General features: G+C 42.0%; 2 protein-coding genes across 2 annotated transcripts; one reads left to right on the plus strand and one right to left on the minus strand.

Moving 5' to 3' along the window:
• Positions 1-4593: 4593 nt before the first annotated feature.
• On the minus strand, positions 4594-9597 carry LOC102716027 (subtilisin-like protease SBT3.18). The gene is made up of 8 exons (XM_040521700.1): positions 9483-9597; positions 9282-9373; positions 8911-9008; positions 8663-8818; positions 7596-8269; positions 6827-6894; positions 5837-6203; positions 4594-5733 (listed from the first exon to the last, which is right to left on the minus strand). Exons 1-8 carry the CDS (start codon positions 9561-9563, stop codon positions 4909-4911), a joined length of 2361 nt encoding a protein of 786 aa, XP_040377634.1. The 5' UTR covers positions 9564-9597; the 3' UTR covers positions 4594-4908.
• A 6416-nt stretch (positions 9598-16013) lies between these two features.
• Positions 16014-19270, plus strand: LOC102713248 (probable serine/threonine-protein kinase PBL16). Its single transcript, XM_006649368.3, has 6 exons — positions 16014-16519; positions 16942-17258; positions 17389-17524; positions 17745-17881; positions 18136-18259; positions 18693-19270. Exons 1-6 carry the CDS (start codon positions 16453-16455, stop codon positions 19046-19048), a joined length of 1137 nt encoding a protein of 378 aa, XP_006649431.2. The 5' UTR covers positions 16014-16452; the 3' UTR covers positions 19049-19270.
• Positions 19271-19363: the final 93 nt, after the last annotated feature.

Raw genomic sequence — 19363 nt, forward strand, 5'->3', positions numbered from 1 at the left:
TAAACTATAATAAAAAAACTAAAAAACAACTGTTAAAAATTCAAATTTAGCTTATAAACAGAAACAAAAGTAAAAAAAATATGTTGTATATTGATGCACAGTAATAATTTTAATGAATAAGAAAGCACAACAGTGAGCTGGTAAAGTCGTGCTTTGTCACTGTTTAAATCTTGGTAGCTGTAGATATTACACATATAGTTGGGCTTTCAATACAGTGAAATCAAGTGTGCGCCGTTGGTTTCTATTTTTAACATATGTAATGGGTGTGACCGTGTGAGTGAGTCTGTGAGTGTGGCTTGTGTATGTGTGTAATAAAAATATATCTTAACAACCAGTAGCATTATGTAGTTACCCAGAATTTTGAATATAATCAGATACTTTGGTAGAATATTTCATTAATTTTTTTTAAAATTTATGCAATCTTCACCACACATAAGCACAAGAAAATAAACAAGTAGTACTACATAATAATACAACGATGTCGTAAGTTGGGCGAGATGGATATATGAGAAAATGAGCCCTATGAATTTATATTATATTTTTCAAGTTTACAAATCTAAAAGAGTTTTTATAAACATCGTCAATAATTGAAACCTTTTAAACTTTATTGAAGTTAATTTTAAGGATTTAAATTGTCTTATTTCTAACATTTACGTATAAATCAGTAATGAACTTATATAAAAGTTCAGATTTTTTTCAAAAATACTATTTTAAATAGGGAATTGCGAATATAGTACCGTGTCAAACTGGATCAGGTTGACGTGAGCCGTGTCGATTTTTGCTTGTTTGGCAGGGGCATGTTGATACGACCCAATATAACAAGCATGTTGACACTATCATTTGATCCGTGTTCTGTAGGAGCCTTGTTGATCATGCGAAGCCCAATTGAACCATATTCTTATATTTTCCTCCCATAACATATATTTCTACGATTTTCCGTTGAATTCGTATTTTAAAAAAGAAATCAAAGTTGTACTTATAAATTATTTGCTTGTCGCTATTATCAGTCGCAGAACAAACAACGAGTGTGTTAAGATTAAATGTATTGTATAGCCCTTAGAACGCCTAAATTAGTCAAACATAATCTTGTAGTCGTGCTGGATGAATCATGAAAGTTCGACGATCATAAGAAATATCATCGGTCAGTAGGAGTTTGTTGTTGGTGTGCCATGTAGAAAATGGTCTGGAAACGATGGTTTAAATAATTAATTCGGGGTTGTTGCTGTTAATTACAGACGCCATCTGTTCCATACTTTATGTTCATGTTTAGATTATACAATTGCTTAATATTTTATATATATTCGTGTATTAAGTTAAAACTAGAAAGTCTTGTGTTTTATTTTAAGAATAAGTCACATATTTAAATAAATTAAAACAAGTGGTCTAAACAATATAGTGGAATACTGTGATACAACAGATTTTTATATTGTGAAATAACACATCTTTATGAATCGTGGAGTAGATAATATGGTGAATTGGCCAAATAGGATGACAGAGAAATTTGCTCTTCGATTTTTTTTCTACACATAAGGTATCTTATTAATGAATAACAAATTAAGTATTACCTATCACAAGCTCAAAAATAAACTAATATAATCTTTAAATTGACTTTTACATAGTTCTACATGTATATAATTTTCCTCAAAATACATTATTTAAATAGTTTTAAATACAATTTTCAAAATATCACTATAGTAAATAATAAAATTTTACATGTATATAATCTTCCTTGAAATATATTATTTTAAATCCTAGAAAACATGCCTGTAAACAAATCCAAAATAGAAAAGGCCACCGGAGACATTAGTCATGTCTTTATTGCGAGGACGATTTTACATGTCATGTTTTTACGTTGGATAGAGAAGAAAACAATACATGACTCTGCAGTGAGCTGCTATGCTGATCACCCTGCCTAACAACAACCGCGTGCGTCCAGTCCACCCATCGCCAGCTCTCTTGTCCCCATTTGCACCCGCTCCAGAAACGCCTATACCTTTTTTAAACCACTAAAAAAGAAAAGGAAAAATAAAACAAAACAATTTTATAAAAAAAATAATGCGTGCAGTGCAACTTGGAGGAGGAGCCACGGCGCACTGGACGCCCTCCAGTACGTGCCATCCCACGGGGCCCACGCCACCACGGCCGCACCATTTATTCCATTTTTTTTCCCGCAGTAGCAAGTACTGGAGGAGTACACAGCAGCGAGCAGCTTTTTTTTTTTTTGCCTTTTCCTTTTTATTTTCCCACGCATATAAAAACAAGGCAGGATAAGATCTCGCACGTGCCTGGCTCCTCCTGTTCAAAAAAAAAAAACGCGAGGAGAATTCGGAAATCACGCCAAAACGGAAGCGAATCCACGCCCCCGAAATGGATCTGGGCCGGCCGCCGTGCCGCGAGATTCTGCCACACAGTTCCTCTCGTCGCGGTGGTCGGCGATTCGGTTCTCCGTGCAGGGCCGGCCGATGCCGCTTCTGAACCGGCTTGGTCTGGGCGTGCTACGGCTGCGCAACACTATGTGTAGCCTCATCGGCGGCGGCGGTGGCGGCGGCGGCGTGGAGGAAGCCGGAGGTAGGGTGGATGAAGCGCAGCTTTGACGGGGTCGTCCAAAGGATGAGACCGGGATCGCGAGCATCGATCGGCGGCGTGTACCGCGCGACCACGTCGTGCTCGGCTACGAGGAGCGGATCGGCCGGCGCGGCGAGGAGCTTCGCCGCGGCGCTTCAGGCGCGGCCTCGATCGAGCTGGCGGTGAGGTACGGGTGGCGGCGCGTGCGGGCGGAAGGGCGACTCCAGGGCGGTGGTCGACGTGGCGCGGCGCCGCGTCGAGGTGCGGTCGGAAGAGCACCTGAGCCGGTGCGGTGCTGCGTGGAGATCGCCGGCGGGTGTGGTGCGCCGCCGCGCCGCCCAACGAATTGCTCCGGTTTTATGCGGCGGGATGCCCGGTCGAGAGAAAGAAAAAACCGACCGAGTCGATTTCTGGGATCTATTGTGGAGAAGCCTGGTATTCCTTGGCACGATAAAAAAGCGGCGGCAAAACAAATTGTTTTCCAGACAATTGATTATCGGTCGGTAAGGGATTCAGGTATTTGCTGATTTTAACTGTTGGTAAAATAAAAACCATATGACGTTGGAACGAAAACTTTTTGTTACTAATATTGTTATTAACGTTATTTTTTAAGTATTAATTTTTGGAAGTATATATATGTGATATGTGTCTATTAATCGTACAATCTTTTCTTCTTATAATAATTATAATAAGTAGAGGTGGTGAAAGTTGATGACATGCGAGATCCACAATTATTTTTTTAAATAACATAGTATAAATAAAAAATAGGGAGTTGGTGTTGGTGTCCGCTGCCATCCACCCCCACGGAAATGTATATAGGAGCATAGAGTATAGATACTACTCCATGCCTGCTTGATATAATCGGTGGGTCATTGGCTTATAATTAATCAAGTCGTGTGGGATGACTGTGGTAAGAAATGTTTCTTCCATTTCACGGAGACTTCTTTTAAGTTTTAAAGATTTAACTTTTAAAGGAAGTAAACTTGATAATATAAATGATATTTTAGTTTTTTTTGGCTTGGTATCGGTACGCGTGAAATGATTTTGAAATGCATGTTTTTTGAGATGGGATAGTAAATGCCAATTGCAACCACTTTGTATGAGGCGAAGTACAGTTGTGCGTGCATACTTTAGAGTGAGTTTGATATTAAAACTAATTTAATAGCTTATACTAGAGTTAGCACATGTAATAGATTAATTATATTATTAGGTATAAGTTTTATCTCTCATCTCTTACCATCATCATTTAATATATTTTTTTGAGTATGTATATAGCTAATTCTCGCATAAAAATCAACCTTTGTTTTTTACTTTTTGGTACATCAGCTTGTAACCAATTTATACTGTGATATCATCAACATCTGACCTAACGATGGATTATGCAGCATATTTTCGTTTTCTAAATTGTAACCACGCACGAGTGAGATCGAGCATGCACGTGTCACACCTAAAGAGGTGTCGTCTGCGTCAGAGGTCATCCTAGACAGTGACCTGATGATAGAGTTATGGAAGAATCATAATAATATGCATGATTGGTTAAACTGTTTCCATCCTCTTGTACGTACTATACGGTTCTCGAATTGCCCAATTTGCAAATGCCTATGAGCATAATTTATGGATAATCAATCAAATAGCTAATTTATATAATAATTATCTATAATACATATACTATCATGTCTCACATATCATATACACAGTGTGTCTTAAAGTACGTGCTGCATCTGACTATAAATCTATAGCTCACTGTTTTTCTTTTCCACCTATTATTTTTCTAAAATATATTTATAGTTAACTTATAGTCTACTGTAGCTAGAGTTTTTCTGCTGATCAAGTAGTACTCCAGTACTGGAGTAGTAGCAGTTCTAGTAGCCGGCTACTAGCCGGCGACAGCAGTGAAAATGACCTGCCAGGAACTCAAGAATGAGCCAAAGGCCAGAATGGGTAATTGGAAATGCAGCTCACTCACTTCACTTGATCCAGTACGACTTGAGTTTCTTGGCTTGGCCTCGCTTGCCGTGCCTTGCTGAAATTCCCCTGCTCGCTTCCCCAGATCGAAGCTGCACTGCACATCTCGATCAATAATGCTCCCACGGATCTAGGTGAACCATCAGATTTTTAATCACTCACATCATCATACATAAATAAATAATTCGTGCATGATTAGCCATCGTAGAAAATGGCAGTAAATAATAGTAGAAGCAGCGTCCAGAAATTTGTTCATTTGGGCTAGTATTTGACCAGTGACAAACTGACACCTACTCGTGCGAAGAAATGAGCTCCAAACTCGGAGAAATCCACAGAAAAGATCTCAACTTTTGCAGATCAGAACAAGCTGAGCTAGGACTAGGAGTCCTGTGGCCCAGTGGAAATAGTGGTGTCCATGGCGGCGGTGTCGGGCATGGTGGCGACCCTGACGACGAGCGGCGTCCGGACGCGGTGGTAGCCGTCGGACCAGACGATCTCGCCGAAGTCGTAGCGGGCGCGGGACAGCTTCGCCGGCGTGACGGTCACGTAGTAGGAGGCGACGTCGCGGTACGGGGAGAAGGCCAGCGCCGGCGGCCACACCGCGGCGCGCGCGCCCTGGGGGCTGACGACGGCGGCGCGGTACACGGCGTCCCTCCGGGCGCCCACGTTCGTCACCGTCCGCTTCACGGTGACCGTGGCGTTGAGGTGGGGGAGCACGATGGCCGGGTAGTTGAGGTCGTACTCCGGCGCGGCGCCGCCGCAGCTCGTGTCGAGCGCCGGCGAGGGGAGCACCATCTGCCGGATCTGCGCGCGGGTGTAGCCGAGGCTGCAGAGGAAGAGCACGTGGTCGCGCGCGCCGACGTCGTAGACGAGCCCCGGGTCCAGCGCCCGCAGCGGGTCGACGTGCCCGGCGCCGACGTCGAAGCCATCCGCCGCCTTCAGCGTCCCGCCGGCCAGCATCACGTCGGACGTGTCGTCGTACATGTAGGCCGTGGTCATCAGCGCGGACTTGATGGCCGCCGGCGACCACGTCGGGTGCACAGACCTCACGACGGCGACGATGCCGGAGACGTGCGGGCACGACATGGACGTCCCCGAGTCGAAGTTCCACGTCACGGAGCGCTTGTCCAGAGGGATCACCGTCGGCGACGACTTGGGCGGCCACGCCGCCAGGATGTTCACGCCGGGAGCGGTGATGTCAGGCTGCACCGCGAATCAAGAAACCAAATCTCATCACAAGACCACCACGCCATTGGCCATGGGAGAGCCATGAGATTCACGCGCGAAAGCTAGAACGCGGGCGTACCTTGAGGATGTACGGGGAGATGGAGCTCGGGCCCCTGGAGGAGAAGTAGGCGACGGCCGGCGCCGGCGACCTGCCGATGAGGGTCCGGCTCCGGGAGATGCGCACGGTCGGCGGCCGGCTGCTGCTGCGGATGTAGTCGAGGATCCGGGTGCCCTGGCGCAGGTCGACGTGGACGGTGAGGAGGAGGTTGTCCTGGGTCGACCTGCGGGAGATGGTCTCGGCGAAGATCACGCCGGCGCCGCCGGCCGCGTACACCGCCAGCGCCGCGACGCCGCCGGACACCATGCCCATGGTGGAGAAGCACAGCACGACCTTGCCGGACGCCGCCGAGTGGCTCCCGTTGGTCAGCTGGTCCAGTGAGCAAGACCTTGGTGCACAAAGGCACAAAACGCAGTGAAGCTTTGTGTGTGAATTCATGGATGCAAATGTGGAGAATCTTGCGAGTTTTACTATTGATTAGGGTTCTCAGAACAAATTATATCAGCTTGATGTATGTAGGGTTTAACTTGCAGGCATTGATTCATAATATCTATGTATTTGTGTTCAAATAGAGCTGTTTTTGTTGCAAATGGTTAGATGTCTAATATAGTAAGTTCAGTTTGTGGTGAACACTGTTAAGAACAACATGGCAGCTACAAACCAGTCATTAACCTTGCGGTTCGTAGTAATTAAACACACGTACCTCCAGGTATATAAAAAAATTACACTAAAAAACTGATACACCTAGATATTTTAGACGGTAAAATTTCTCGCGAATCATATATAGCAACTACTATTGTTTTCCAAAATACAAATGCATTGTATTTATATATTCTGTTACTAGCTAAAGATATTTTTAATACAATTCAGGCTCATGAATGTAAACAACAATACCACATTGATCATGAGTTGGATATCAGCCCTAGAAAAGCATTATCTCTTAGTGCCCCACAGGTTACAGTAATAGTAATCGTTCCTTAATCCAATTAAACTGTGTGTGAGAGAGGTTACCCATCCGCGAAGACACTGCCACTTTCTACTAATCTCGTCTTCGTGTCATTCACATTGAAACTCTCTCCCTGTGCAAATAGAAAAAAAACCCATTATTACTTAATTTCGCAGAGTAATACGCAAGATTCCATCCACTATTATAAGAACAGTATAATTAGAACATTCACCCAATATGTCATTGAGAAGAGTTAACTATACTTCCTCCTCCTGTCATAAACATCTGATATTCGAGATAAGATTCAATCAAACATTTAAAATTTTAATCATCAATTTTATAAGTTTATGAAAGCTAACAAGTTTACATTATTATGATGGCACTTTTCAAGTAAATACACACATACCATATATTGTTTAAAAACTAACAATTTGAAGATTTGTTGATGGTTGAGAATTTAAAAGTTCGATTAAATCTTATTCTAAACATGTATGAAGGTGTTTCTACTGTATGAGAGCAAAAACATACATATTTTTTATTGGATAAGAGCAACATGTATGAAAGTGTTTATATACCTTAGACGTAAAGGAAGTAATTATATATTAGTAGAAATATATATATATATATATATACATATAAACATATAAATATAATATAACATATAGATTGATCCCGGAATGAATATAGGTACTGCTAAAATATTTTAAAATAAGAGAAATAGTATAATGCATGATAGGATTTCATGGCGTGCGTCGACGTGCACTACTGAGGGTCATGCTTTCATGGCGTGCGTCCACCTCGTATAGTTAGGCGCCATTAGCAGCGATAGCTTACCACGAGCGAGACGTTGTTCCCGAGAGTGATCACCGTCGGGAACCTCCTGTCGATGGTGCTGGCGGCGACGGTGATCACCCACGGCGACACGTTCTGCACCGTCCCGGCGTCCGGGCCGTCGTTCCCGGCGGAGAACACCACCGGCACGCCGAGCTGCATCGCGTGGAACGACCCGATCTCGGTGCTCGTCATGAACAGCGGCGTGAGCGGCGGCGTCGAGCCGAGGGACGCCGAGAGCACGTGGACGCCGTCGCGCAGCGCGTCGTCGAACGCCGCCAGGATGTCGGCGTCGCTGCACCGCCCCGTGAGGTCCTTGAGCCAGCACACCTTGTACACGGCGAGCCGCGCCCGGGGCGCGCCACCGCGCGCCACCCCGCTGCCCAGGCCGCCGACGTAGCTGGTGTTCGGCGACACGGCGCCCACCGCCGTCGACGCCGTGTGCGTGCCGTGCCCGACGCGGTCCCGCGGCGACCGGTACTCGGCGCCGCCGCTGGTGTTGAGCGGGCCGACCTCGCTCTCGAATCCGGCGAGGTAGTACCGCGCGCCGATGAGCTTCCGGTTGCACGCCGTGGCCGGGTCGAACTCCTCGCCGGCCACGCACGTGCCGTGCCATGACGACGGGATGTCGCCTAGGTGGGAATCATCCCTGAAGCTCTGGGATTCAGGCCACACTCCTGAAGAAGACACATGAAAAAAGAACAGATGAATCAGCTGCATCTAAGTGGAAAAAAACCAAGGACCACACTGTGACCACTCTACTGCACCAACTAACTAACATGAATTGAGTGATAAAAAAAAATGTTAGCTTCAGATCTTGGCATCGCGTGCCAGGACGCAAGGCATGATTTTATCTTTCATTTCAAGTTTGCTCGAGTCATTTCTCTGCACCATTCAGCTGATCAACTCGAACATCTCGCGATGCAGTTGGACCATGCTGTGATGATAGCAACATGTTTTTTCAGCCAAGAACACCATGAAGAGGCTCAGCTTTTCATGTTTGGGAAGATAGAGCAACAAATATAGAGACTGAAATTTGCAGGTATATGAAACCGTGAGTGGAAAAGCACCTGTATCTAGGATACCGACAACTATATCGTCTCCGAATTTCAGTTGCATTCCAGCTGATTGTTCCATCTGAATATGCAGGTTGAGGCCCATGAAATCCCAACTTCTTGTTGTATGGAGCTCCAGCATCCTACTCCTGAATACTGATATGACCTCTTCTGCTTACAATGATCAATGCAGTCTTTGGTAAGTTCACAGAAACCAGTTTAGATACAAGAACAAAGTCGACTGGATGAAGGTAAATGTCTACCAGATAATTTGGCAGCTTGTGTAGAATTGAGCAATGCAGCAAATCCAGAGAATCCATAGCTGTAGCTGTACAGAATAGCATCTCTTGCTTCATCCGGGCTGCAAAGTTGAGCTCACAAAGTAAGTCTTCAGCTACATTTTCTTGCCAAATACAACTATATGAAAAATTCTCTGAGCTTAGGGGTTTGAAATTTCTAAATTAATAGTTCAACTCTAGTGTTTTAACTGATAGACACAGTGTGACAAAGCAATAACCAAGGCGAGAAGATAAAGTTTTTGCATTTCATTTGGCAATAGTCAACTTCAAGTATACTTGGTGTGTCATTAGTTATTCGCCTTTAATTTGAGTAGAAAAAAAGGATAATCAAATACTCTGTAAAGACTCTTGATAGAAGTTGGAGATGAACTTTTGCAGCAAGTGAAGCATTGAGGCCATCGTTGTGGCCCAAGTACACAATGTGAACCTGCAAGACAACAGACAGGACAGGTATAACATGAACACGTGATATTTTTGTTTTTTCACTGAAAGATGAAAAGAAAAACAGTAGTAATATATCTGCAAGAAAAATCTACATGAGAATGTGACTCTTGAGTGGCCTGTATGGGATAAAATGAGAGAAAGGAAACAATGAGAAGAAGCAGAAAAACAGCCATTGTCCTTTACACAATGAAGTTACTGCAATGGGAGAGAGATATATATAGACAGAGATAGCCGGAGGACAGAACATGTATGATTCTGTGGGGACGTGTTTGTGCCATATGCTGTAGGGTGCTTGCAAGACAAGCTTTCCAAAGCTACAATGGCTCTGACATCCTCCATGGCTGCATCATGCCTCAGCCTTGTCCATCTAGTGATCTAGTCTAATAGATGCCTGATGCGATGATTAACCCTACAGAGTTTAAGTACAGAGTCTAGCCACTGCACAGTGTAGAAGATAACAAACCTAAAGCTTGTTTATAGAGGCCTAACCTTCTTGAACTCGTGTTTTAATCATCTGATCTAGTGCTCTGTTACCTCCTAGACATAACTGGCAAAAAGACCCATCTATCAGCTTTTAAGATCCTGTAAAGGCTAACCTCATAGTTTCAGTTTAACTAAATAACTACTAAAAGGCTAAACTCTAAGGTTTAGAGTTCAATGAAATATACAGGTGCCTTCAACACATGTGTGCTCAAATCATTAGACCTTGAAGATATACTTTAATGACAAGACACACACATTCCTACCATCAGTATCCAGGTTACAGCAAATCACAGTGATGAATGTACTATACTCAAATAAAACCTAAAATATCTAGTAATTGTTCCCCTGAACCAATGCTGGGTCTTTTCAAGTGTTCTGTCGACCATTTATAGCAGAAGTAAAAAAGACAAATGGATGCCAAACGACATATTTACAAAAGAGAAATAATTTGTGAATAAATAAAACTTTTATATACGTATTCTTAGCGCTCTAAAAGCCAAGGTTGGAAAATAAACTTCGTTAAAAAAACCCTCAAAATCAACTTCATATTTAAGGTTGAAAATTTAAATTTTGGCTTATAAGCATAAGTAGAAGAAAAAGATAGGAGTGAAAATATTCAACATAGTAGCCACACATTATCAACTTTAGTATACATGCTTCTAATGCCAATAATTACATTCGGACTAACCATTACTTATTCTGTTAACACTCATGGCAGTGTAAATCTAAAAAAATGCAGAACAATCATACTTTGAAGGAAAAACTAGTTCTTAATCGGTATGGACCATGCTTATTTTGGTATGGTTTAATCCTTCATGCCCAACTTTACAGCCATTCAACCACTTGCTCTCAATTAACTAAGGGTGCGTTTGGTTGGCAGTGAAGGATATCATAAGACCATCCATATTTTCAGGCATACAGTGATCTAGTTTTGTGTTTAGTTGGATGGATGTGATGATCTAATTTTTTGTTTGGTTGGATGGATAAGGATGGATAGAACTAGCATATTGAATTACTGATAAATAATAATACAAATTAATCATCATAGATCTTGTCGCAACTCGTACAAAATAATAACAAAATATATCTATTATCCCTAAACTAATTTACAACTGGTAAGTACTAATAATGACAAAATATGGCTAATTATACTAAACAATCACAATTAATAGAGGTGGATAAGCTTATCTAACCAATTTGCCTGGATAAACTCATATATCTTTGTAGAATATTCCCTTCACGGTCGCCTTATCTAGCTTCGCCCATGACCCAAACACATCCAAAAACTAACCAAACACATCAAAAAACTAAGCGTTCATCTTTCATTTAGGGATATCTGGCCAACTAAACACACCCTAATATATTTTAGATGCTTGTAGCTGGTTGTGTAGGTCTAGCATGCGTAGTAATTAAGTAGTAGACATGTCATCTAACGTTGCACACAATTAAAAGAGCGTGCTTATAGAGCCAACCTTGTTGCATTGTTGCAACTTTTTAATTGATGATGAATAGACTGTTTAGGGGGCCTTAGTAAGATGGGGAAAAAAAATCCTTGTACATGTTATCATGGACACTCAAGAACATGGAGGCAGAGAGAAACTTAATTGATCACGCGGTACTATTTTAGCAGAGATATCTTGAATCACATCCAGTAGATATGTGCCCTGCACTTCATTAATGCAAAGATAATAGTTTATAGATGGAAATATTGAGAATCATTGCAGGTAAAGAAACCTGAAGTATCCAACATACAGACAGTATGAAGCTTACTGAACACCCCATGGCATGAATTCAATCCATCACATTTCTTCACTTCACAGAAAAACCATGCTTCACCCACCATCAATCTTGCCTTTTCAATGAATTATAATATGCAAATTTGCATCATTGGATGCAACAGAGCAAAGAATGGGTTCCATATGGATTGGATCTGCATTCAGGTTCACTGGCTGCCTACATTCATGTGAATTGATGATGTTCCATCGAATTGGGAGGTTAGTTGGTAACTTTGTATTGTCAGGATAGTGGTTTTGATCCAGGAGTACATGTTTTCAGATTCACCATAGCAGCCTGCTGCATGGTGTACTATCAATTTAAGACCTGCATATTTGGTATGATTATGAAACTTCAAATGCCAAATCATTTTCTGGCATCTGGGTGGCAAGGATGGATTGATGATGGCAACTGCCAGTTCTACGCAGTTCATGAAAAACGAGTATACATTTTCAGGAGGATCCATACGGCCAGTTGTTTGTACATTTTCCCACACATGAACTCCTGAACCTTCATCAGACATGGGATGGGAACTCTGGACCCTTTATTGAATTATCCTCAACGTATATTACAAAGCACCAAGCACAATTCTCATCACTGTCAGCTAGGATATCTAAAGAAGTCCCATCCATGGGCAGATCCACAGTGTAACGCACTCAAATTTGATACTTAGTGTATTATTAATATGTAATTAAGTAAAAAAATTCAATATACTAACAATTCTAATAAGGTGACCCCACTTAATTTTTGGGTTAGATTCGCCCCTGGTCCCATCGACAAAATTTTCTGAAGACAGGGTGAAGTGTCCATTATTCCTGAATACCTGACCTTAAGTCAATACATAGTCAAATGGTAATTGTCTATAGGAACAAACTGAGAAAATGCAGAGTATGGTTATTTATTAACTGCCGCGGCCAGTAAGATCAAGTTCTATATCATCATGTAGTGAAGCCAGAATCCTATTGAAGTTACAGAACCGCAAATAAACATGAGAATGGCATTTAACTGTTTTAAATTTCCACAAGTTTCTAAAAGATAATGCTATGATTCAGAAAACTAGACTTCAATCAATTGGATAGTTCACGTATGCGAGTACTACGAGCCAGTTGCTTGTCAGGAAGGTATTAACTGTACTTGTTTTGTCACCTGCCCCCTTGTACTTAATTTAGTCCACCAATGCAGTCTTACGGCCTTATGTTATCGCTTCTGTTTATAAGTCAAAATTTGAATTTTTAACCTTAAATTTAAAGTTAATTTTAAAATTTTTTTATTGTGGTTTATTTTCAGCCTAACTTTTCGATCGCTAGGAACACTTATATAAAAAGTTTATTCATAAATTATTTTCCGTTTACAAATATGTCGTTTGACTTTTTTCCTAAATCACCCAAACGATCACCCCCTTTTAAAAAATCTTGAATCAACTACTTAAATCTGAAAATATAATATGAACTGTATTTTTTAAAGCAAGTAATAAAAAAACTGTTGGACTGTATTAGGAGCTTCATGGCAAGGTAAAAAAATCATTAATTTGTTGAAACACTGAAATTACAACTACATAATGAACTTCTGTAATAAAAGAATAGAGAACATTCATCAACAAATACAGAAGATCTATAATAAAAAATGGAAAGCATGGATAAGAGCATGGACCAGACTACTGTAGCTGAAGGTTGCAATCAGGACCACAAAAAGCACACAGTACCCTCATAATAAACACTAGAAACTAAGAGCAAAAAATTAGAGGTTTTAATTGCCAAATGACAAGATTAACAAGCACTATTTTCACCAAAACTATTTTTCCAGAGAAGAATTCTTGATCTGGAAGGGAGCTGACTTCTTTAGAGAACCAGCACGAATTGGCTAAAGTCGACCGTGGGTTAGCTGTTTTTCAGTTTTAGGCTTTTGGTCTCATCCCGGACTGTATTTTTACAGTTTTTCTAGACTGAATGCTGTTTTCTCTTTTGTATATTCCCCAATCTTAATGAAATTTGGGAGTCTATTCCTAGGCTTTCCCGGCAAAAAAAAAAAAAGCACTATTTTGCAAGGTGCATCTTTGGAGAATCTAGACAATGATATTTTCTGGTACAACCAACAAATTAGCTTTCTTTTAGGGCTTTCTAGGATCAGAATTCAGACAACTATGGAAACCCAAGTGGACCCCGTTTCTTTGACGTGTAACCATGGAAACGCATGAAAATTACAAAAATGCGTTACAGAAATATGCTCATATTAGTTATTTATTTTCTTGCCTCAAAGAAGAACGCAGCTTTTGGGGGGTTTCCCTTTATTTTAGGGTGTTGATTTATGAGGAGCGTATTATCCCACTGCATGTAGATGGTTAACTACTCCAACTTGATGGCTGCGAGAAAAGTGAAATCTTAGCTTTCCCTCGAATCAGCTCTTTACTATCATGTCCCCTTTTTTTCTTTTTGATATTTGTAGGTGAAGGCTATTCTCATGAGTAATAGATTTTGAGATGTCAATGTTATGCATGCAATCTGTTAGATTAGCATGACAATGATGGGATGCTATTTTGATGATATGCCAAGTGTGAGTTTCTGCAAGCAGCATTCTAACCTAAGCAAAATATCCCCTAGATGCCAAACCAAAGTATGCTCACTCTAGCCAGTTACCTTCCTTCACACCAGTCGCGGACGAATCTGCCAGCACTCTCAAGGTGCAAATAGTCATACAAAGTCCAAAGAAAATCTGAATTTATTCATCCTAGCAACCGGTGTCAATATAATTAGGACTAGCACAAAATGGACAGCCAAGTGCAAGTGCAATACCAGCTAGAACTCACACAGTCCAATCACTTCGAATTTAGCACTGTTTAAGCCCTAGTGAGTTCAAAATAGCGCACTGCCTACAGCACGCAGAGCCCAGAACCACTACTCTCACAGGCGATCAGTCGAACACTTGGCGGGCACATCGATTACTCGAGCATATAGTCCACACCAATCCAAAAAGAAGTATAACAGTTCAGTCACACCGACATGCTTATTTGTTCACTGATATTCGATTAAATGAGAAACTGTTTCTATGCAATGGAACAAGCAATTCATGTTGCTTTGCTGAGCTCCAAGGGGACATGGACACCTCCCCTAGTCAGAAACTCCAAAGATTAGTAATGTGATAGAGCAGTAGGATCACAGATTCACAGGATCACCAACCTAGCTAGCTAAAAATCCCTTATGCAACTATATGATGCACATGCTGGAACAGCCTAACTGTAACTGCCTCTATTGGGTGCAGGCCCCATTGTGCTGTATAATTTGTAAACCTGATAAAAGCCAGCACCTTTGCAAGTAATCTGGAGCCACCTTTCTTGATCTTAAACTAAGGGAAGGTTAGCCTAACCTGGGAATGACAATTGGCTGGACATGAAGAGGATGGGTGAGACAGTGACACACCCCAAATTGGACAAAAAGCAGATGTTTTTGACCTAATGGAACGAGCAGAACTCATCAAATGCTGCTAGTTGGTGGTGGCTCGGTGGGTGTTGGGCTTGGAAGATTGGCACTGGTCCAGGCCTCTCCCTCCTCCTCATCTCATCCCCACGCCCACCCAAAACAGCGGCCGGCCTGAAAAGCGAGTGGCCAAGTCCAAGAAAAACTCCCACTAGAACACAAACTCTTGCAGCGATTGCAACCTCTCCCCTGGAGAAAAAGTCCTTCTGGGGATTGCAAACCTGGCACTGTGATTCAGACATCCACTTACCTCCCCAGCAACAAAGGTTAATCATCACCAGGGAAAGAAAGAAAAGTGAATGCTACTACCACAAGGAGGGGGAAAAGGAGCGATTTTTATTCTTGTAGCAGCAAGAAAGAGGGGGTGGATTGGGGATTACTGCAGTCATCAGAGTTACCTGTGGATGCAGTTACTGAGTAGTACTGTAGTGATTAGTGGGTGGTGATGGGCACCACTAGCACCACAGCCAGTCCACCAAGAAACCCCATCATTCCATCTCCCTGAGAAAGATTCAAGCAAATGGAGGAGGCTAGATGAGTGCATTCCTTGCAAGTCCCAACCACAACCCAAGAAAGCAGTTTGGAAAGGAGTGAGGGAAAAGCAACCAACCAAGGTCAAGGGGTCTCGACGCCAAGACAATGGAATCTTGTTGGAGAGGAGAAGAGGAGGAAGAGGAGGAAGAGACAGGGTGGAGAGATAGCCACCACCTACAGTCCCCCATTGTCCCACTCAAACTCAAGTGCTGTGCACTCCCCTTCTCTCTTCTTGGTGGTGTGGTGTATGCTTTGCTGCTTTCCCACTCCCCTTTTCTTCCCTCCCACAAACCAAAAATCCACCGGAAATACGGAAAAGGAGAAATCTTCCATACCCTTCTTAAATGTAAAGGATGTGTAGAGAGGAAACGGACTACCAGAATTGAACTGTTCAGCCATTCCGTTCCTTTTGCCCTCTTGCGTTTCGCCTCTAGTCTCTCCTCATTAAGCACATGATAAATACAGACAGGGATGTTTCGGTTGAGACCTTCATTTGCGTCTCTGCGTTTTGTTCCTTCTGAGAAAGCTCTCCTCTCGCAGGAGAACAGAAATTCGCGTCTTTTCTTCTCTGGGTGGTCTTTTGTTCTTCTAGTTTTCTCCTCCTCTCTGGCTGATAACCGGTGACCTTCTTTTTAAGAGAGCCTGGTCTTGGTTCTGGGAGTATTGTTTTTATGTTCTTTGTTTGTCAGATAAGGAGCAACCAAACCATAATCTCATTGCAGTGCAGACATCTCTGTCTGCTGTCTTCTTGGTGTTCTTGGTGAGACAGAAAAGCTGAGTTGTTCTTTAGGAATTGTGTACTATGGGTAACTGCTGGTTTAAAGGGAACCCATACTTTAACAGGGTTTCTTCCAATGCAACAAAATCAGGTAATAATGTCCTTTCTTGCTGTGGTCTGTGTGATTATGAAGTTTAAGCTCTATGGTGCAATACGTTCTATTATTAGTTTGATCCCCCCAAATATATAGAGAGGTGCGTGTTCATATGCACTGTTTGTTAATGGATCGAAACTGTTACCAGTTTTAACAAAATGTTTAATCCTAGTAATTCAAATGGCATGCCTGACTCAATGGCTAATTAAATTATTATTCGAGATTACTGGGGATTAGTTTGATCCATTCAGCTGGCTATACTTGCTTTCAGTTTTTTTTTCTGCCATGTGAAATTTTGTTTATCTCGAGAAATTCATGTTTAGTCTATCTTTATTAAAGCATTCTTATCATTTATAACCTGTGCTTTAGGTACAATCAAGTATCAAGCCAATGACATACATGTCTTCTTATTGTTACAGAATCACCTAAAATGCAGAGCCCGTCTGAGAGAAAAGAAAAGGAGGACAGCCTGCTGCCATCGAACCCAAAAGAGGTGGAAGAACTGAGAAAGGAGTCGGCTCGAAACCCTCTCATAGCATTCACATTTGAGGAGCTCAAGAGAATAACCAAAAATTTCAGGCAGGATTCATTGCTAGGGGGAGGTGGATTTGGTAGAGTTTACAAAGGATATATCACTAATGATCTTCGCGAAGGATTAACAATCGAGGAACCATTGCGAGTTGCTGTGAAGGTCCATGATGGAGATAATAGCTACCAGGGACATAGAGAGTGGCTGGTGAATAGCATTACTGATTAGTACTATACTGATTAGAGCATGTTTTGTGTTAAAGTTATTGTGTTGATGTGTTCTTCCTTTTTTTTCTCTTTACTGATGCCAGATATGAAAATGTTTTTCATGCCTGCAGGCTGAGGTCATATTTCTTGGGCATCTCTCTCACCCAAATTTGGTGAAGTTGATTGGATATTGTTGCGAAGATGACCACAGAGTGCTCGTTTATGAGTTCATGCCCCTGGGAAGTGTGGAATCACACCTATTTTCAAGTAAGGCGAAATTTCTTGTTGACAAACTGTTGCTTGTTTTGTGAAGTTCTGTCTTCATTTTGGACCTTCACAATGCTTAAGTGGCCTATCAGTGGTATTCTAGATAGATAACTGCATGAATGATGTGATCAATTATGCATTACTATCTTTTTGCTAAGATCAGCTACAGTACTTTGTGGATTTGTTCTAGTATTGTCTAGTATTGATAAAGTCTAAACAGGGGTAATGGTGCCACTTCCATGGTGCACCAGAATGAAAATTGCACTCGGTGCAGCAAAAGGACTTGCTTTTCTGCATGAAGCCGAGAAGCCAGTCATTTATCGGGATTTCAAGACATCGAATATATTACTTGATGAGGTAGATGGAGTTTAACTAATTAAAATTCCTTGCAAGGAGGAGGAAGATCACCTCTTTTAGTTATACTGTTTATATGTTCTTGTTCAAGCAAGTCCATGCCAACTGAAGTTATGGTAATGGGACATAAATTAGAATAAGAAATTTCTCTCTAGCAGCATGTCCTAAATTTCAAACATTTATTTTTTTGTATGATTTTTCATTGACCACATGGATAACATTTTCTTGTTTGTTTCTTGGACAACTTTGATCTATAGGAATACAATGCAAAGCTCTCTGACTTTGGGCTCGCAAAAGATGGACCAGTTGGCGACAAATCACATGTTTCAACTCGAATCATGGGCACCTACGGTTATGCAGCCCCAGAGTACATCATGACAGGTAATACCATCTTCATCTTGCATCTCTAACTGAAGACAAAAGCCTAACCATCACCAGTTGAGTTTCTAGCCAAATTTAGAGGCTGATGTCAATGCCAACTGAACTTGTCCCTGCCATTACAGACATGGCCCGATCCCTGACACTGCACGAAAACAAAGTTATCTCGCAAAATGTTATCGATTTATCTATTTTAACATGATATGCGACACAAAATTTTATCGCAAAGTTATATATTTTAGTTCCAATTTTATTTTTATAAAATTTCTACTACACATACTACCGGCGTAGTATAACAAAATCAGATCCGTTCGATCCAAACCAATGGACGGGTCGCGATCATTCGAGAGTACCTTTTAAAAAATCCAAAACAAAAGTGCATTGCCGGATTGGTATCTGAATATTGGCCAGTGTGTTTTTGTTTCTGCTACTCCAGGGCATCTGACGGCGATGAGCGACGTGTACAGCTACGGAGTCGTGCTCCTGGAGCTCCTGACGGGGCGTAAATCGCTGGACAAGTCCAGGCCGGTGAGGGAGCAGACGCTGGCAGACTGGGCACTCCCGGTGCTGACGCAGAAGAAGAAGGTGCTGGGCATAGTGGACCCCAGGCTCGCCGACGACTACCCGGTGAAGGCGGTTCAGAAGACGGCGATGCTGGCCTACCACTGCCTCAGCCGCAACCCCAAGGCCAGGCCCCTGATGCGCGACATTGTTGCCACCTTGGAGCCTCTCCAGCAGCCGGAGGAGGACGAGAGCTCCGGTTTCAGTTTGGTCAGTGGCACTGGCACCTGAACTGAAGTGTGTGTGTTGTGGGCTTGCATCTTCTTGTGCAGAGAAACAAAGATGCCATGTACTTAACTACATAATGTCACCATGGGTTTGGCTACTGTAGCTAAATTGGGTGCTTGATCTGTAGATAGTAGCTAATGGAGTTGTTCTGTATATGTGATATGGTGTCATTTTAGGTTTGTGTTTGTGTATCTGGTGTTTGATACGGGAAGTGGCCTTTTACGCTTTTGAGAGGTCTTGTGTTTGACATGAGTAGTCATGAAAAACATTATAAAAAATGACAATGAAAATTATATTTACATTTATCACTCAAAAAAG

This window comes from Oryza brachyantha, chromosome 3 (assembly GCF_000231095.2).
Source record: "Oryza brachyantha chromosome 3, ObraRS2, whole genome shotgun sequence".
Classification (NCBI taxonomy): domain Eukaryota; kingdom Viridiplantae; phylum Streptophyta; class Magnoliopsida; order Poales; family Poaceae; genus Oryza; species Oryza brachyantha.

Coding starts and splice junctions, on each gene's coding strand:
- LOC102716027 (XM_040521700.1), bottom strand. CDS start 9,563: ATGGCTGTTTTTCTGCTTCTTCTCATTGTTTCCTTTCTCTCATTTTAT. Junction 6,204..6,826: donor GGCAGTGTCTTCGCGGATGG/GTAACCTCTCTC, acceptor TTGTGCACCAAG/GTCTTGCTCACTGGACCAGC. Junction 5,734..5,836: donor TCTCCCCGTACATCCTCAAG/GTACGCCCGCGT, acceptor TTCGCGGTGCAG/CCTGACATCACCGCTCCCGG.
- LOC102713248 (XM_006649368.3), top strand. CDS start 16,453: ATGGGTAACTGCTGGTTTAAAGGGAACCCATACTTTAACAGGGTTTCT. Junction 16,520..16,941: donor TTCCAATGCAACAAAATCAG/GTAATAATGTCC, acceptor TTATTGTTACAG/AATCACCTAAAATGCAGAGC. Junction 17,882..18,135: donor CGAATATATTACTTGATGAG/GTAGATGGAGTT, acceptor TTTGATCTATAG/GAATACAATGCAAAGCTCTC.